The 18,960-nt window shown below is 42.6% G+C and overlaps 2 protein-coding genes across 2 annotated transcripts; one reads left to right on the top strand and one right to left on the bottom strand.

The window, feature by feature from the left end:
- Positions 1 to 364: 364 nt before the first annotated feature.
- hey1 (hes-related family bHLH transcription factor with YRPW motif 1) lies at positions 365 to 3,087 on the top strand. Its single transcript, XM_083925830.1, has 5 exons — positions 365 to 528; positions 644 to 719; positions 844 to 927; positions 1,056 to 1,137; positions 1,468 to 3,087. Exons 1-5 carry the CDS (start codon positions 443 to 445, stop codon positions 2,127 to 2,129), a joined length of 990 nt encoding a protein of 329 aa, XP_083781956.1. The 5' UTR covers positions 365 to 442; the 3' UTR covers positions 2,130 to 3,087.
- A 2,105-nt stretch (positions 3,088 to 5,192) lies between these two features.
- On the bottom strand, positions 5,193 to 15,503 carry stmn2b (stathmin 2b). The gene is made up of 5 exons (XM_083926214.1): positions 15,358 to 15,503; positions 8,722 to 8,817; positions 8,402 to 8,574; positions 7,621 to 7,812; positions 5,193 to 7,015 (listed from the first exon to the last, which is right to left on the bottom strand). The coding sequence occupies exons 1-5, from the start codon at positions 15,374 to 15,376 to the stop codon at positions 6,956 to 6,958; spliced, it is 540 nt and encodes a 179-aa protein (XP_083782340.1). The 5' UTR covers positions 15,377 to 15,503; the 3' UTR covers positions 5,193 to 6,955.
- Between the last annotated feature and the right edge of the window lie 3,457 nt (positions 15,504 to 18,960).

The following is an 18,960-nucleotide window of genomic DNA, read 5'->3' as shown; positions in this document are numbered from 1 at the left end:
TACATTATAAACTTTTCAAAAGACTTTGTTCTGGACTGCAAGAACAGTTTTGGTGTGTTTGCTTTTAATAACATGAAGGTGTTATTATAATAAGACACATGAGGCCAGATCTCACTGACAGCTACACTTTTAAATCCCTTCCACAGACCCCAGTAATACAGCACAGAGTGAGATGTCTCCACTTGTTCTCTCCTCTCTGACTTGTCAAAGCGCACTTGGATGTGCTTGGGCCAACTGCGCTGTCACTCAAACCCACCGTCGCCTTGTGATTGGCTGGTTCGGTCCGAGCCCCGCCCCTGTCGGCTGGCTCCGGAGTTGAAATGACACCGTGGGAAAGCTGAGCGCTTCAAACGCAGGCGCTCCGGACAGATCTGGGCAGATTCACTTCTGGAAGACACAACAACAGGCAAACACTGAAGGACTAACTGTGGACGAATCCAAAATGAAAAGGAATCACGATTTTAGCTCCTCGGACAGCGAGATGGATGAGACTATTGAGGTGGAGAAGGAGAGCGCAGATGAGAATGGGTAAGTTATTTGGACTAGTTGCTCTTATAAAGGGGTTCAGACTTAAAAACGCATTAAAAACTAGCTTTAATATTCACGTATTTATGTATATTTATCCATGTTTCGTCTCTTTTAGGAACATGAGCTCTCCTCTCGGGTCCATGTCTCCCGCAACATCGACTCAGGTGCAGGCGAGGAAAAGGCGTCGAGGAGTAAGTGCATTTATTTATTTGTATTCATTGAAAAACAATAGTACACAGTTAGAAACCTTGTGCACGAGGTCCGTATGCACATAAAATGAAAATAACCAATGATTTGTATTATGACTTTCCTCAGATAATTGAGAAACGGCGGCGTGACAGGATCAACAACAGCCTCAGCGAGCTGCGCAGACTGGTCCCCAGCGCCTTTGAGAAACAGGTGAGAAACAGGCAGCACGGTTTTAAAATGACTTATGAATGCACTTCACATGTTTAAATCCAAACAATATGAAATGGATGTGGGTCATTATATCTAATTGGCTCCCTCTTGTCACCCCCGGTCTGAAGGGCTCAGCTAAACTGGAGAAAGCAGAGATTTTGCAGATGACAGTGGACCATCTGAAGATGCTTCATGCTGCTGGAGGCAAAGGTATGTCTGGGATCCATTTATTGTCAAACACCTTTCACTTGCTAAAGAATCATAGGGGCAAACATGCAATCATGTTTGTGCCCGCTTGGTTCTCGTTGTCAGGAAAACAAAACATAATAAATATAAATAAATGAATGAAGGGGATGACTGGATTATGTTCTTAAACTGGTCTGTCTTGTTTTGACTGATTATTTACTCTTTGACGCTCGTCTCAAAGCCAGGGGAATACCGATTCATGTCAGACAAAGATCCTTGTGTTCTGGACAAACTAGTTTCGTAGCAGTTCGGGTGACTGTTTTGAACTCATCTGGCTTCTTCCTCTCCCCTCAGGTTATTTTGACGCACATGCCCTGGCGATGGACTATCGTGGTTTAGGTTTCAGGGAGTGCCTGGCTGAGACGGCCCGCTATCTGAGCATTATGGAAGGCCTCGATGGCACGGACCCTCTGCGGATCCGTTTGGTCTCCCACCTTAACAACTATGCCAGTCAAAGAGAGGCTCACTCTGGCCTGAGTCACCTGGCGTGGGGCTCTGCGTTTGGCTCCCCTCCTGCCCACCTGACCCACCCCCTCCTTCTCCAGCACCAACAGGGGGCACCTTTGGCACCTTTACCCCGCAGCGCCACCAGCAGCCCACAAACTCCTCTATCATCTACATCCGCCTCTTCCGCCTCCTCTTCTTCTTCATCCTCATCAGTTGCAGAGACCCACATCCCAGGCAGGCGCAGCGGCAGTGCTACCCCCCACTCAGATCAAGGCCCAATCCGGGTGCCCCCCACCACTGCAGCTCCCACCAGTGTCCCACACCACGCCTTGGTCTCGTCATCAGCGTCCAAGCTCTCCCCCCCTCTCCTCTCCTCACTCTCGGCATTCCCCTTTCCGTTCAGCGCCTTCCCCATCATCTCTCACACCGCTGCCATCAGCGCCCCGGTCCCAACATCCAGTGTGGGCAAACCCTACAGACCCTGGGGTATGGAGATAGGAGCTTTCTGACTGAGATGAAAACCTCAACACAATCTGCGTATAGACTCACTCCCCAGCTGAGCTGGACTTTCAAGGACAAGACTTTTTATTTTCCCAGCTAAGAAAGTACTATTTTTGCTATGATCCCACAGAGGATACACCTAGCTGTAGGTTTTTTTATTTTCTCCTAATGTATTGTGTTTTGTATAGAGGAAAAAAACAGTGAGGAGGGAGACCGCGACTAAAAGCATCCAGAGTGATTTATTGTGACTGATCTCTGTTCCTGCCCCTTTAGAAGTTTCACCCACTGTTGTCATCAGGAATGGCTTTTCCAGATGGTCAAGCAGTCGCTGCCCGTCAAGTTTCTGGGCGAAACTGTCCCCCCCCCCTTTGTGTTCCTTCTGAGCTGAAACACCCAGTGTTGGTGCCCCAGTTACATATAGAGGGGGGTATGAAAGGAGGTGAAAGTCACCCCCTTTTTACAGCATTTTATGGGGTGGAATAACCGAAACCAGGTGTTTGTTTGACTAAATACTGGGAACAGAAGTTTAGCTACCAGCTCGGTTGAAATAAACATGATTTACCCTCAACCTCTGATGTTTGCCTTTGTTTAAGCTAAGTTATGTTTCCTCCCTACGGTAAATTTTGTCTTAACAAGTGAGGCTTCACATATGTTTCACCAGTTTCTACAGCTGTTCCACATTTGTTTTAATGTCTCATGTAACTGATGCCGGGGTGTACATGTTATTTTCTTGCACCTGTTCAAAGCAGCAGCATTATCCGACCTGTAATTATCAAGAGGGAACTCAATCGCACCCGTCACGGTAGTTGCCGTTAAATAAGGTAATACAATTCAATTGACTGCTTCACACGTCATATGCTGGTGTCTCCTGGTAAACCTCACTGTGAGTTTTGTATATTTTATGGTTGTAGAAAGCACAAGCAAGCACTGACAAATCAGATTTCTCAAAGTTGGTGATAATGACAACTTCCCTGTAATAAAAGAGTTCTGTTAAATCACCTGTGGCTTTATCAGCGTCTTTTTATGTGTTGATTTGCATGTCTGTTGGTCCAAGTGCGTGTGTGAATGTGTTTTTGTGTGCATGTATGGTGTGTGTGGTTGCGTGTGTTTGCTTATTGATGCGTGTGTGTGTGTGCACGCACACTACGTGGCGACGCCTGGTATCAGATGAGGCTGCTTGTTTCTCTCAGCAGCCCTCTGTGTGTGCACAGGAAACCATTAACAAGGAGGGGATATCCTGGACAATAGCAGCCCGGCTGGCCCCATGTGCTGCGTGGGAACTAGAGGAGGAGGGAAGAAGGAGGGAGGGAAGGTTGGAGGAGGATGAAGAAGGAAAGGAAGGAGGGATGGAGCATAGCAGGGTATGGAGGGAAAGGGGAAAGAAAGGATCAGGACAAGGGGGATCAAAGAGAGAGAAGAAGAGAGGGACTGAAAAACTGTGAGAAAGGAAGTGTTCGGACAGTTTTGTCCCTTTGCCATCGTTTCAGCCCGTACCAGCTGCACCTTCTGTTCTCGGCTCCTGAATGCATCACCTCTGCTGAACTAAAAGTAAGCTCACTTGCCAAAATATCCCTCATTCTTCATCTTTTTCTCCAATGTGTTCACTTTATTTCTCCCCCCCTGTGATCTCCTTGGCCATTCTCCTTTTTTCTCTGCTCGTCGTTCTCCTTAACCTTTTTCTTTTATCTCTGAGGATGATGCAGGGCCAGGAGGTGATGTAAGCTTCGCTGCATCCCAAACCACGAGGTCAATGACATGTTTAGTTGAGACATCTGGTCTTTTGTCTCCCCCAGCTGGTCATAAATGGTTCTTCATCGACTGAGAACACGCAGGGAGAGGACTGTGGTGGAAGAAGTTCTTGCATTTCTTCTGTAAAAGTAGCAATAACACAATTTAACAATATTCTACAAGTTGAAGAACGAGTTAATGTACTTAAAATACCAAAAGTAATGCAGAATTATGCCTTTAAACCTTAAAATGATGTACAGTATATTGAATTATTATTGATGCATTAACTTGTTTTGTGTTATACACTGATGTTTTAATGTATCATTTTTTACACTGGTCATATGTTTTATGTGTTACATTTGAATCTGCAAAGTAGTCAGTTATTTTGACTTAAAAAATGTAGTTTTCATATTTAAACTCTGTTACAACTTATAAACACGATTTTACCTGAAATCTTTGGATTGCAGTCCTGGCTTATCATATTAATAGTAGGGCTGTACCGATAGTCCTTTTTTTTAAGCTTTTAAAATCAACAATATTTGACAGGAATGTATGAGAAAGAGATTGTATTTTGTAAGATACGTGTTCAAGTAATGTTCTAAAAAAATGCTTGCGTTTGAAAACAACAACAGCAAAAAGCAATCGAAATGATAATGAAATAAATAAAATCATAAAACATAATAGATCTATGGCAGAGGAATCTGTTAGCTAACTAACAATGAATTATGGAGAAGGGGTTAGATTATATAAATATATACTTCTTCCCACTCCTTTTTGGACAAGTCGAAAAAGAGCTGGATTATTCTCGATCTCTATGCTTTCTAGTTGTGTAATATTATTATTTTCTGAACTCTTTCTGTTTTCTTTTTCACGTTTGAACAAAAAAATCTAAATCTAGAATCTAAAATCTAAAATCTAACTTTCTTTATTAAATGTAACTCATCAGTTTCGTCAACATAAATACATGTAGGCTAATCTAATAAGGGCATACATGATTAAATATGATATATTATATATTATATATATATATAATCGCACCCTTAGGCTTATCGAAAGTGTTAGTTGTTGAAAATGTTTGGATCAGACAAGTGGAAAACAATCCTACACAGCCACCACTATTCATTGTATTGGTGTGTGGAGAATTTTAAAAGGGCATTTTTCTGTTGTTTTCTGGTGTTATAGACATTTACAGACCAAATGAATAAATGATTCCTGGTAGACAGGTTAGAAATCCACATGGTAATTTGTGTCTCAACATCTAATCTGATCCGAACGCTACATTGAAAAACATGGCCGAACACAGTATGTGAAAGAAGTCAGTCTCAAAGCCGGTTTCATTCACTGAACCCCAAATCTTTATTAACCACTGCTTGCTCACAAAGATATACGTGGAGAGGGGGGGAGGGGGGTTAACACACAAATGGACAGAGGAGAGAGAGAGAGAGAGAGAGAGAGGCAGGTAGGAAAGTCTCTGTCTGTGATGTACCTGTTGTTACACACTTTAATGGTGTTGGTTAATACTTCACCGGGTCGTTATCACATGGCACAAACAATCTGTTATCTACCTGCCTTTTCTGCAATACGCACACACACACACACACACACAACTCACACATATCTATGGGCCTACCGTGCGTGTGTGACTGTCATTCGGATACTTTTAATACACCTTTACAGATGGCAATACGTGTGGTGTTCATGAATCATTGCTGCAGCTATACCTGTTATGGCTTAAATATCTATATTGTGCCGACCTTTTAAGTGGCGTTTACAGTGTCTCAGAGTGAAGTGTAACGATTCCAGTAGGCGCGGGTGATGTCGAGCACTACTCTAAACCTCTTTGAAATGGACAAAACTGGAAGTAATATGTATCATCTCCGATGTTTTTAAGGTTCACAGTAACAAGTCTGGTGACTTTTTTTTGTGCTCCTTTTGATGCACTTTAACCTTAGCTGTATTAACAGTAACACGTGATTTAATTGTGATCGCAAGCTTGTTTCTGAGGAATATAAGAGGCCTGCCATTGGTCAGGGATGTTACGTGAGCTTTTACGGTGCCAGATGGACAGAATTTAGCGAGCTCCTCTTGAGCTCTTGCGCTGTCATTGGCTAAATGTCTGCCCATGTGGAGAGCGTGTGAAAGAGTGCTTCTACGGTATGTATGTATGTGGACAGATGAAGAGGTTGCAGACGGAGGGAAGGAGGATGAGGATGGGCTCATTAAATGCTATAGTGTTCTCCTGTGGTACGGTCACCGTCTACCTCACAGGAGTGGATGTGCAGCGATGGCTTGCAGTCCCCATAGAGAGCAAACTGTCTCCTTTCCTTTGTGCCTACTTTCCTGCACACGTCCCTCGCTAATTGGGGCATTTGGCATAAACTGGATGGAAAATCACGCTGACCAAACACAGATCCAATTTTGTTTTCAATTCTGCGGGGTCAAGTGACCAAGCGCCCACACGGAGGGACGAGGGAACGGAGCCAGGACGCGGGCCTTGTGAGGACGCAAACCGGTCAGAGCAAACATCAGCTAGCTGGCAAACTCACAACAAACACCTACGCTTGAAATGACTCTCAGGCTGAAATGAACAAAAATTCAACAAATAAATAACATGGAAATGAACAAATTATTACATCCATATATAAGCAGGGAGAGGAAACTTATATAGAAAAAATGGCACACTGCAATCAATACTTTTGCTGCTTGTATCGTACTGTATATAACAAAAAAAGAAGTATTTACAAAAACCAATACCCACTGCCACGTGTCAATTTGATTTTTTTTTTCTTTTCTTCTCATTTGAAACGGCGCAAAAACATTCTTTTTTGTGAAGAGTGGGCGGGAGACATTAATTTTCCATTTTTTCCTAAATTATTTTTGCTTTTTTTTTTCCAACCCCAACCCCATTTGAACCTCCCACTGTCTCGGGGGGGCTTCTCAGGCTGTTGTAGTTTCATAGTAGTATGGGGGAGTATGGCGGAGGGGTGGAGAAGGTGGGGACATGTGGGATAAGGTGGGGAGAGGGGTGTTCCTCAGGGTTGGGGGGGTGGGTGGTGTGGTGGGGGGGGCGGTTTTGGAGGTGGGACGCAGAACCTGTTGGGGTTTTTCACGCTGTCACTTCTTCTCTCAACTCCTTGTTCCTGCGCACCTCCTGAGCATGCTTCTCCTGGAGAAAACACAGATTGAAAATGTTATGGTTTTTTTCTGCTGCCAGGCTTTTCCTAACGCGTGCCTCTCACACCCTTTCTCTTGTCTGACCTTTGCAGTGAAGACTTACTGTTTCCTTTTCCTGCCTCCTGCCCTCCTCTCTGCCCCTCATTTCATTCTTTATCTTCCACCTTCCAGGCACAAGACTCCATCTTTGTCTTTTTAAAACCTTAATCTTCTCCATTTACGGACATCGAGCAGATGTAGCCACCCTCTTTACCCTAGCCTTCCTCTTGTCTCCATGTGCAAGTCTTTCTTTTCATTCTCTTTTTTATTCTCCTGTCACTTTTTGTGAATTTTTTCTCACTCTTTCATCCCCCTCGTTTGAAACTATCAAGTAGGAAGGTTATTTAAAACGTATTGTTCATATTCATAAAACGTACTTTACAGACAATATAATCGGACAGTTCAATAAATAAAAAGAATATTACAACTCAAAATAATCAGAATAATTGTCTGCCTTTTTTGTTTTTTGCGTGTCTGGTCGAAATCTTCTGGTGTAGACATGACTTGGATTAATGACCTCAGTATATCTAAAATCATACATGTGCCCTTGCTCCTCACCCTCTCCTGCAGGCGCTCCTTCATGGCAGCCAGATAAGCCATCCGGTTCTCCTCGTTTTGATCCATCTTCACCTGGAGCTTCTCCTCGGCTATGCGGCTGAAGTTGCTGTTCTCCTCCATGGCCTTCAGCAGCACATCACGCTCATGGTCCCGCTTCTCAGCCAGCGCGCGGAGTATCTGCGCCTCCTGGGACTGTAAGGGAAGGAAAGGAATGAGTCAAAGGGCAGCGGTCGATAGAGAGACAGTGATTTACTGAATACCACTTATTGATTTTCAGGAAATTTAAGCATGAGTCAGAGCTGCTGCAACACACTCACACACTAATGGTGAGTACAAAAGTATCTGGAGGTAAGAGAATTTCTCTCCTTCATCCCTTCTTGGCATGCACTATAATTTAAATGATATACTGTATGTTTGACCTACAGTACTGGTGTTAAAAAAATTGTGTTATTGATTTGGTGATTGATTTGTTGGTGGGTTACTGGATTTGTCAGCTGCTTGTATTGACGCTACTGACATTCAAATCAATGCGATGCAGGAATTAGCCAGTGTCACATTAGAACTTTCGTGCCAATTTTGCAGCTGCAGTAGCCGATGTGGCGCAAGATATACCAAACTAAAATAAGTCAATTAGTAATTACAGCAATAAGTCAATTAGTGGTTAACTTTCTCCTTCTGTTTGGGTCAGAAATGGTTTCATTTGGACGAACTTAGCTAACTTATGGAAGTAAAGTGATACGTGGCAGCTGGGTGCAAAGAAAATGATTGGAAACATCCTTACTCTCCTCCGGTCCTCAGCTGCCTCCAGTTTCTTCTGGATGTCCTCCAGGGAAAGATCCCTCTTTGGGGGAGTGGTGACACAGTGGGCGACATCAGACACAGGGGAGGTCGGCTTCAGGATGACCTCAAAGGCCTGGCCTGAGGCTCGCTTGTTAATGGGCTTGATGTCCAAGTCTGTGTGTGTGCATGAACAAGGAAGACAGACAGAAAACCACTTTGTTGCGCTGTTTATGACTATTAATTTAAACATGTTTTGTTAAAAAGATAAAAAAAAGAAAAAATAGATTTAAAAAAAACATTGTCAGTGTGATAACCACGTACCTTCGAAGTCCCCCATGATGTTTTTGCGGGTCTCGGGGTACAGACAAGAGCAGATCAGTGAGAGAACTGAAATCTCCTTCATCTTCTCTTTGTAAGCTGTGGAGGAAAATAAAACTGTGACTGTGTGTACTGCAAACACACACACACACACACACAAACACACACACACGCATACACAAAATATCATTAACCTACTAACATACAAACAGATGAAACATCATTAACCCACTTCTATGTCCACAGGAGGTCCTGGATGTAAATATCTAGATATTAAGATGAGTAATTATTCATCCAAAAAGAAGACCTCATCAAAGGATGTCTGCTCTCAGTTTTTGTAGGCATTTTGTGGCCGTTGTTTTCACTGTGAGGGGAGCAGGATGGATGTGTCCTCTAATATCCCCAACAGCCAAGATGCGGCTGTCCCCACAGGATTCTCCACACCTCATTAGCTATGCATTTCATTTTGGGTTATTATTTATTAACATAGTCAGACCAACGCCCTACTGCTTCTCAGCCATTCTGTGGCTAACACTAAAAAACATCATGCTTTTCAGGTAATTAAGAGAGATTTTTGGGGGATGCTGGGATCATTTTTGGGCTGTTTCTTTTCTTCCTTTTTCTGTGGCTTGTGGATAGAGGCTAATAGCAGAGGGTTTAGCTTATCAGCACGACACAGCACTATGACTGTCCACCCCTGTTCCATTTATGGGCCAAAACACTGAAGCAAAGCTGGCATTAAATCATACTGGTTGTATTTGGCAACCTGCTGCGCCATGCTCACTAGGGAGAGACTCCAAGTGCTCCAAAGGGCAGACGGGGTAAAAACAGAAAAGAAAAGAACACCCAACCTTGTCTAACCTTGATTTTTTTTTTATTCTTTTATTTTTGGCTTCTTCTACTTTGTAACATGAGCCCAGAGTTCAGCAGCTGTCTCCGCAGCAAGAAAGGCCAAAATATCTGCAATGCACTGCAGCTTGTGAAATACATATTTTGCACATGGCTGCTGTGTTCTGTCAAGGTACGCTGTTTTAATGGTGGAGATTTGCATGCCGACTGTCATATTATGGCACAATCCATCACCCAGAGCACAAGGCCTGCGGTGCTGAAGTGTGACACGTTGATTCGTGATTTGCAGGGGTCTATAGTAGAAAAGCCAGAAATGAGATTTACTGTGAAAGAGCTTCTCCTTGGTGGGGTACGGTGTACAGTATGATTAATCCAAATCATCTTTCTCACTCACTCCCTGCTCACTCTCTCCTCCTCTTCTCTCTGTCTCACTTTCTGCCCTGCAGACTGGGAGACGCCACAGTAATGTGATCAACTCTCAGATGTAGCTCTCACTACTCTCTGATGGGCTTGTTAACCCCTTCCCTGAGGAGGAAGTGAGAGAGGGTGGGAGCATGGAAGGGGTTGAAAGAAACCGAAAAAAATACTTGGGAGGAAGGAGAGATGCAGAGTTTGGTAGAGGAACAGAACATAGTGAGATTTCTTTCAGATGAAAGGAAAGAGCAGATGGAGGAGGGTGGAGAAAATGTTCGACTTTCGGGACGGGGTCTTACAATCATGGTAGCACATTTCTAAAGCCCCTTTCACACATGCACTGCACACCGTCTAATTCAGATGGGTCGGCCATCAAACGGAGCCCTCCCAGCTCCCTTACACAAAGACTATTTAATCTCTGAGTGAGTCTGTGTGTGAATACAGTCGCTCATACACACATGAATACACACGGAAAGTGAATGGCCGCGTTGATAACGTTTCAGTTAAGACACCGGAGGAAAACAAACCTGCAATGGTGAAGCAAAAAGGTGAGAGTTATTCAGTAACTTTTGTTGGTAATGTTTGACACACTTAAGGAACGGTTGTTTGGGATGAAATTATGTAGTGACGACGGTATGTTGGCAGGGTGTGATGCATGTCAGGACCTCCCTCCTGCTTCTCTCCAGCCTTTGCACAAACCAAACAGAGTATTTCCAGTAAGTGAGAATGCATCTGACACAGAGAATCTCCTGTTGTGTGCTGCACGGGTGAAAGAACGATGTTCGGGGGTTCATGTGTACAAACGGCAAACAAAAGAGACAGGAGGATTAAAACCCAGTAAAGGGGTGGCTCCCAGTGGGACTTGCGGCCACAATCATCTGCCCCTAGGACAGCATAATGGAAGCAGCCACCTCAGGTGGATAGCACTTTAATTTGTAATTAGCCGACCGCACCATTTCTGCTGACAAGAGGGGGTGGGGGCAGAGCTTCTGGAGCGCTGTCACAGGATCATTAAGTGTCGTGTATATGTCAAGACCCCAGCAGCCATCTTCTCCCACACACAACCCCACTTGACAGCTGAAGACTCATAAGTTAACAATTCAGTGGAGCGGATAATTTGGGTTAAGTGCTTATGGAGCAGATCAAAAGAGATTCTTGTTCTGTGGTTTCCAAGTTCTGGGTGGGGCCTTTTCTGTGTTCAAAAATGTGTCAATTTATTTCCATTTTTGGCTGCAACTAATGATTATTTACATAATTGATTAATCTGCTGATTGTTTTCTTGATTAATTGGTTAATTGTTGGGTCTATAAAACATGAAAAATTGTGAGCATTTCCTAGAGCTCATTAGAATGTCATTAAATGTCTAGTTTGGTCCGACTAACCCAGAGATATTCCATTTACACTGATATCAAACAGAGAAAAGCAGCAAATCCTCATATTTGAGGAGCTGGAACCATCAAATGTTAAAAAAAAGAAGCATGAATTGATTTTCTAAATAGTTGCTGATTAATTTTACTGACTGTCGATTCATTGACAAATAATTGCAGCTCTGTTGTGGTTTGTGTAGTTTTATTTCAGGTGAGTGGGCTTGGTATCGGAGCACATTTCGTGTCTTGGAAGATAAGCCCTCACTGTGAACTGAAACAACTATCTAACTCAAAGTCCTGCAGATTCTTTTTATATCCCTAATTAAAAATATATGAGATTCTCTATTGTGCAAAAAATATGAAATTGCCTCCTCATTTCGCCTGAGAGAATAATATCTATTGCTTCTATAAGCGCTGTAGTAATAAGATCATTCCCTCTGGATCAGACGCATAAAAATGACAAATGATCCAGAATGACGTTACACAGCAGGAAGTGTCCAAACACCAGTGTCTGTTCAAACATATTGTTCTGAGTTTCTCACATGCTGGGTCAGCCATGTCAATCTGAGATGAGACAAAGTCATTTCAGACACTTTCATACTCCCACTCCACTCCAGCGGGCCGGTTTCAGCCAGTCAGTCTGCATCCTCTCCTGTCCCCGACCACAGACACACAGCCAGCAAACTACACTTCCTCCTCCGATCCATCAGCCAAAGAGCACAGATCATCAATATCTGTACCTCCTCCCCCGCAAGCATCCCTCTTCCCCTGCACCTTCTGCATCCGCAAGCCCCTGATTCATCTGTCGTTGATGTATTCTCCCTCTCAATCCCAGTTTTCTTTCTCACTCTCCCTATCCCTCCACGCTCTGCATCTCCTGGGATGATTCAGTTCTGTGTTAGAAACAAACCACCACACCTCTGTTTGGTACCTTTATCTCTCTCAACCACACCTTTCCTCCCTGTATTCTTCCCTTCCCAAATGCCCCACTATTAAAGATCAACAGGCAGTGAAAATCATATGAAAGATGCAGTTGATGAGGCTGCGAGCAAAACTGTTTATCACATCGTTTACTGCCTTCCTGGTCCTGTAACCTGGCAGCAGTATGGGCTCGGTATCTGTGCTCGGCACATGCAGGCCCTTTACGGCTGTGCCTCTCTGCAACAATACAGTCTCAAAATGATGAAGGTATTAAAACTGGTTATTAAATGAAACTATATGGCACCCAGATGATCAAGGGCAGGTTCAGTCATTTTACGTAGGAGGGAGGGGCTGGCGGCAAGTTTTTCCCAAACCGCACCCAGTGGAATTCAGTGTATCAGGAAATCAGTGTATTGTGCTGCAACTAAGGATCATTTTCAATGAATCGATAATCTTTGGTTGGTCTATAACTGTGAAAAGAGCCATCTCAGTTTTCTAAACCCCAGGGTGATGGATGAAACGTCATGTTTCGTCTGACCATGCCAAATTAATTTATTATCACACAAAACCAAGAAAAGCAACAAAGTCCTACAATTTTGAAGATGCAACAAGATAATTATGCTGCCATTTTTGCTAAAAAATGACTCTAGTATTTTGTATGTTTAGTAAAAGTATTTATTCGAGATAAAATTTCATTAGTGAATGTCCTTAATGTACATGCGCGGGAAGGAGTAGGAAGAAGTATACACTTTTTTAATCCTACCCCTTAATAATTAAAAATCATTTTCTTACAATTACTCAGTACAACTGTGGATAATACTTGACATAATTTAAAGATTATCATAATGGTTGCCTTTTAAGTGTCTTTCATAAATGTGAACCATGTGAGTCTCTAAATGTAAACCAAAGAGTAAACCCTGTGAAATGTCCACAGTCTACAGTTTAAAATTAAGCCAACTAAACTAGAACCCTTAACTGTCTAAACTGTCCTATCTAGTTATCTATTCCCACCAGTGATGAGAATATCATGAGCAAACGGCGTACCATCAGCGCTGGATTGATGTCACCTCTTCCCCTCAGCCTCGTTTTAAAGAGCAACAGTCATGTGAACCGGCGGTGGGGAGTGTGCTGCATGGATCGATGAGACTCGGTGATAAATCAGCCTGAATTATGAGTCCGGGAGCCTTTTTTGAGCTTCACTCATGTTGGGCCATTATGACAATGGTGATGCGGATGATAAGATGACAAATGTAGCTGGATTTGGACGTGATAGTTTGCTCGAAATTGATGGCACAATTGTCTGAGAGGCCTGTGTCTCTGTACACAAAGGAATTGATTTTTTTTAAGGGAACCAGCTGAATGACCACACCTAATTGGCTAAGACAAGTGTGTGTGATAAGGATCGGGAAAAGTGCTTAATGCACACGGGAGTGGTTCTGGGCACGAGTTTGTTGTTGGGATAGTTGATAAGTCTTGTTTTGTAGAGGCTTTAGGATGTTTCCATTAAAAAAAACACACATATCCACATATATACAGGTGTATTTATCCTGGTGTTTTTGCTCCTCCATCTCAGAAGAAGAGTTCAATTCCACACGTGACTCTAAAGATATTTTGACCGTGTTTCTTTTCTATAAGATAAAGCCAACATGAACTCAATGACCTGCTCCTGTGTGCTGACAGGCATGATGACTGCTTTCTCCCAGAGCGTCTGCTCCCTGCCCATCCCATTCTGTCTGTCCACAGCTCAAATCATGGAGGAAAAGAAGGGGATGCAGAGAAAGAGGAGGAGGAGAAGGAGGAGGAGAGGGGGGAAAAAAAGGCTATAACAGGGTTTAGTTGCCGGTGTGTCTGCTCAGACATGGCAGGACCCCTCGCTGCTGTCTGTCTGCATGCCCCTCCATCAATCAAGGGCCTAGTCAACCAGAAAACAAACACACTATCCCCTAGACCGGCCACACGCACGCTGATCTTTTCAACCTATAAACACACCCCTTAATGCGAACACACTTTCCTTAATAATGTGATGATTATAGGCTTCCTTTGGATGAAGCCCGCAGGTCACATCCAGTGTTTATAGGCCTCAGGTGAAGTGATGTGTTCAAATAATCTAATCCACATGGAGAGAAATATATCAAGCCTTCATATGGAAATTCATAGGATGACACAAATAGGCAAGAAGGCCTAGGCTACCACCTGAAATAACATGTAATCTAATTTTATTTCCATATACTGTCACATTATAATACAGCCTCAGCTATGGGACATAATAGTCTACGTTTACTAGCCTATAACCCTACTAATAGGATCTGATATTCTTGAGACGTTCATTTTCATCGCCAGTCGTAAATTCTTCCCTCGACTGTAAAGCAATTCTGGAAAAGGATGCTCTTTCTTTTTTCTCTCTCTCTCTCTCTCTTTCCATCTCTACCTCTCTCTCTCTCTCTCATTCATGCCTTTAGCGGTCACCCACAAATTAGGTTGAGCAGGCTTTACTAAAGCTACATACAGTAGGATGGCCCAGTTTTTATAAGGAGATTTGTCACGGTGAAATATCTCACACCCTGGAGAGAGAGCGGCTGGCTTTTGAAGGGACCGGAGATGTTGGGTGGGGTCGCTGGCGCTGCATTATGCTGCACGGCTCTGAGTCAGGTGCGGCAGGCAGGCATCGACAAAAAAAAGCTGATGTTTGGGGGGATAAAATCACCTTTCCATGTGTCGATATGGATTCATTCTCTATAATTCGCTTGCTTTAAAGTGCATTTAAAAAAAATGCGTCACTGGTAGGCTATGGCAAACTGAACCCCCCAAACTAGCTCATATTGATCCGCACTCATTTGGATTTAGGATCAAGCAAGAACCACAAACCCGACTCTTAAAACAATGATTGAAAAAACAGAAAAATGCTGCTTCGATTTTTTTTGCAACTTCATTTTTAAAACAGTGACTTGCAGAGGAGTTTTGGCCGCTCCCTCTCATCAACCCTCAGCATCCTTTTGTGCCATGGGTGTCGCCACAGCCTCTCAGCATCCTCAACCTGCGTAGCCGCTGTTATTTTAGGAAAGAAAAATGTCAAGTTGCAAAAACTCACCGATTGCGGTCTTAGCCATTTCTGTACGGTGGTGGTGGTGGTGGTGCCGGGGCGGGTTGACCGGAGGAGTGTGCGTCGGTTGCTGGATGCGGTATCTCGGGGTGAAGGGACTGCTGGTAAGGCACTGAGTCAGCAGAGAAGGGGACTGCCGGTGCGCCTGGTGGTCTGTAATGAGCTGCGCCAAGTCAGCGGGACATAACTAGACCACAACCGGAAATGTACAGACGGAGCCTTCACAATAAAATTCAATTCCATTTCAGTTTATGTACAGTGCCAAATCGTAAGAAAAGTTATCTAAAGACACTTTACATATAGGTAAAGACCACACTATATGACTTATTTATGATTTACATAAACCCAACAATTCCCCCATGAGCAGTAACAGCAATCTTGAGTACACAGTGTCAATGAAAACCTTCCCTTTAACAGGCAGGAACAAACAGACCCAGCGCTATGGAGGACGGACATCTGTCTGCACCTGTTGGGAAAGAAGAAATGGAGAGAGAAAGAGAGAAGAGACAGACAGATGGACAGAGAGAGACAAAGACAGACACAAAGAAAGATGGAGAGACACTTCCAGAGATGCAAGCAACCCCAAAAGTAACAGTAACTGTAATAATAGCTATAGTAATGTGAATATGACTTATATGTTATGACAGTTAATATAGCAGAATAGTAGAAACAAGCACAGCTAAGGTGATAGAATATGACAATGATAATAACTATGGTGGTAAATATGATCAAAGGTGAGAAGTGGTAATAACAGCTGTGATACAATGAGATATATTACTGATGATGTTTATTAAGGCTACAAATTTTATCATTTATAAAACTAATGATAGTTTATGTGAGTAATAGCAGCAGGAAGTGTCATGCAGGACCACGGCAGCAGGCACCACCACGATCTGCGAAACGACAAAGCACAAAAAGACGTGCACTGGCCGTTTCATGACGACGGCCGTTTCATGGCAACTATATTTTTATTCATTTTATCATATTTCAAGCCAAAATTAAAACCAACAAAAACAATGGCAAAACTGTTCCCTGGTTCCAGCTTCTGAAATGTGAGGATTTTATGTTATTTCATGTCATATATATGACAACAAACTGAATATTTGAGTGTTTCTAACATTTGATCAAATAAACCAGATCTCGAGCTGTGAGAAATTATATCCTATTTTTCAAAATGATTCTGACATTTTACAATTAAAACGATTAATCGAGAGAGTAGTCGACATACTTAATAATGTAAGCAGGCCTAATTGTTAGATGCAGACCTACCATGTTGCACAGGGGCATTCAGGGAAGGGGAAAGATTTAGGTTAAGGTTCATGAAGACTATTTTCCCCACCACATTCTACCAGAGGGAGGAAGAACATTTTCTGGCTGGGTTATGCCACCTTAAGGAGGTTTTGTCCAGTGTACCCAGAGGGAGATTTAGCCTTGGGAAAACCTCTTTGTTAAACCCTGTTATGACCTTGAAGAAACCTTGATCCAATGGCTCGCTCCTAACTGATTGTTTGTTTACGTATCATCCAATTCATCCCTCACAATCCAATTGTGTAGACACTTAGCATTCTTTCATTTGTAAATGTTTATTTAGTTGTAAGATATGCCTACATTTAAATATCATTTGCGCCATTGTGTTATTCCCCACAACACAAATATTCGCCTAAAGTAAGCTGTGCAATATTGTAAAAAAAAGAAAATGTATTGTGAAATGAATGACAGGAAGTTTCAACATATAATCTGACTGGCTTGACATTGGGTCAGTGATGAGCGTGTATGCCTCCTGAGCATATTAGCTACCACAGCCCCTTGACGCGCCTCTCCTAACCAAAGGCCTGACAAATCCAATGTCCCCTTGTAATGGAGAGCTCACGTCCTCAACAGTGTGGGTGTTCCCTCTTTGTTTCTGTGGTGATGAGTAGGTATAGGGCAGCAACACTCTCTGCATGCTGCTGAAAGAGGAAGAATGACACTTTTTACATTTAACCACACTTAAATGTGTTTTCTTTTTTAAACATCTTCATAAAAATTTGATTTCGGAGCTTTGCAAGCCTAAAAATGCACAGTCATGCCATTCAAAATTACAGTTTTCATACAACTGATGATGCCCAATAGATGATGTTGTTACATGATGACCCCCACAATATAAAGCCTCCTATATGATCCACGCAAACAGTCTAAAGGCCAAATCACAGCAGTTTGTAACTGCAGAAAATACTGACGGTCAAATCAAAACCTACCAAATAAGTGGGTGGAATCATTAAAACAACGATCACTAGGTGGCAGCAAATCTCAGGTATTCTGAGCTTGAGGAAGGCATGGTCTGAGACAAACTCTTACCAACCCATAGCCTTCACAATCAGTCATTATATGATACCCTTTAAACCTAGTTTCATTCACACTGACATTCAGCAAGACATGTCCACTTTAATTCATAGGGTCCTACAATTATGTGCGTGTTTGTGTTAGTTTTATCGACAACTGCATATGCATCGTAGACACAAAGTAGCCTACCACAGTCCAACTCCAACGGCATGTCTCTTATCAAAACGGGTGTGTCTGCATAGATAGCAAAGCAGTTCGTAGGCTAATGTTTATTCAAAATGCTACTCAAATGTCAAAGTGTCAATGTCAGAATGGTTGCTGATTAACCAGAGTTGTGGATTTTAATAATGCTGTAAATGAACACTGAACATATAATACTTTAAGTTGGGGAATGAAGTGGAACTATCTGACCACAATTGTTCTTGTTCATTCAGGCCTAAACTGTCCTGACCTTAGAGTTGAGTCTCTTACGAACGCTCTGAGAACAAGTGACTCCAAACCACGTTTTTCTGAAGGTCTAATGAAAAACACACGAGCAGGGGAAGAAATCCCAGAATAAAGTGCAATTACTCTCAAATTGAAACATATGAGTTTAGCATGTGCAGGAGCATGATGCATAAACCAACACACTGTTGGGAGAAATAAATGGGTAGAGTAGTTTTGTTCTGTGTTTTATGTTTTATGTTTTATTAAAGGATCCCCATTAGCTTATGCCATAGCAGTCCGCTAATCTTCGTGGAGTCCACAGAGACAATACTCAATACAGTCCTCCAACAACTTTAGCACTAAAAAGTACTTTATAAATACATTACAAAACACCTGTGCAGCACGTAGTGCATTTAACATAGAAACAAATAGATAAAAACAATGCAGCTTTAACCATAAACCCTGAGTCAACCACTGAAAAAGTACATCTTTAACCTCTTTTCAAGGATATTTTGCTTTTTTTCCTGATGGATATCAAATTTTTTAAAGTTGTAATGGCACAACAATATCTCTACACAATTAAAACCTATTTAGGCATAGAATACGTGTGCTGGGGGTAGATTTGTGGATATCAGGAGAGGAATAAAGGGTAGGAGGCATCTTACCACATCTTGGGCTACATATTGTCAGCCCACATGACGTACGAATAGACAGATAAAAAAGAGCAACAAATTAAGGAGGATTGGTTCATCTTTGTTTCCCACAGATACATTTTCAGGGAGGAACAGTGAAACAATTGATGACACAAAGTGTGGTGAGAAAGCTATGCTCTGAGATTTCACA

Source organism: Echiichthys vipera (genome assembly GCF_963691815.1).
Source record: "Echiichthys vipera genome assembly, chromosome: 13".
Classification (NCBI taxonomy): domain Eukaryota; kingdom Metazoa; phylum Chordata; class Actinopteri; order Perciformes; family Trachinidae; genus Echiichthys; species Echiichthys vipera.
Note: the sequence above shows the minus strand (reverse complement) of the source record. Positions and strands in the feature narration are given on the sequence as shown.

What these genes read in the sequence shown, in the direction of transcription:
- hey1 (XM_083925830.1), top strand. Translation starts at nt 443, where the DNA reads ATGAAAAGGAATCACGATTTTAGCTCCTCGGACAGCGAGATGGATGAG. An exon ending in GAGAGCGCAGATGAGAATGG is followed by an intron (nt 529 to 643) that starts GTAAGTTATTTG and finishes CGTCTCTTTTAG; the next exon opens with GAACATGAGCTCTCCTCTCG. An exon ending in CGAGGAAAAGGCGTCGAGGA is followed by an intron (nt 720 to 843) that starts GTAAGTGCATTT and finishes GACTTTCCTCAG; the next exon opens with ATAATTGAGAAACGGCGGCG.
- stmn2b (XM_083926214.1), bottom strand. An exon ending in CATCATGGGGGACTTCGAAG is followed by an intron (nt 8,575 to 8,721) that starts GTACGTGGTTAT and finishes GCACACACACAG; the next exon opens with ACTTGGACATCAAGCCCATT. An exon ending in CAGCTGAGGACCGGAGGAGA is followed by an intron (nt 7,813 to 8,401) that starts GTAAGGATGTTT and finishes CTTCCCTTACAG; the next exon opens with TCCCAGGAGGCGCAGATACT.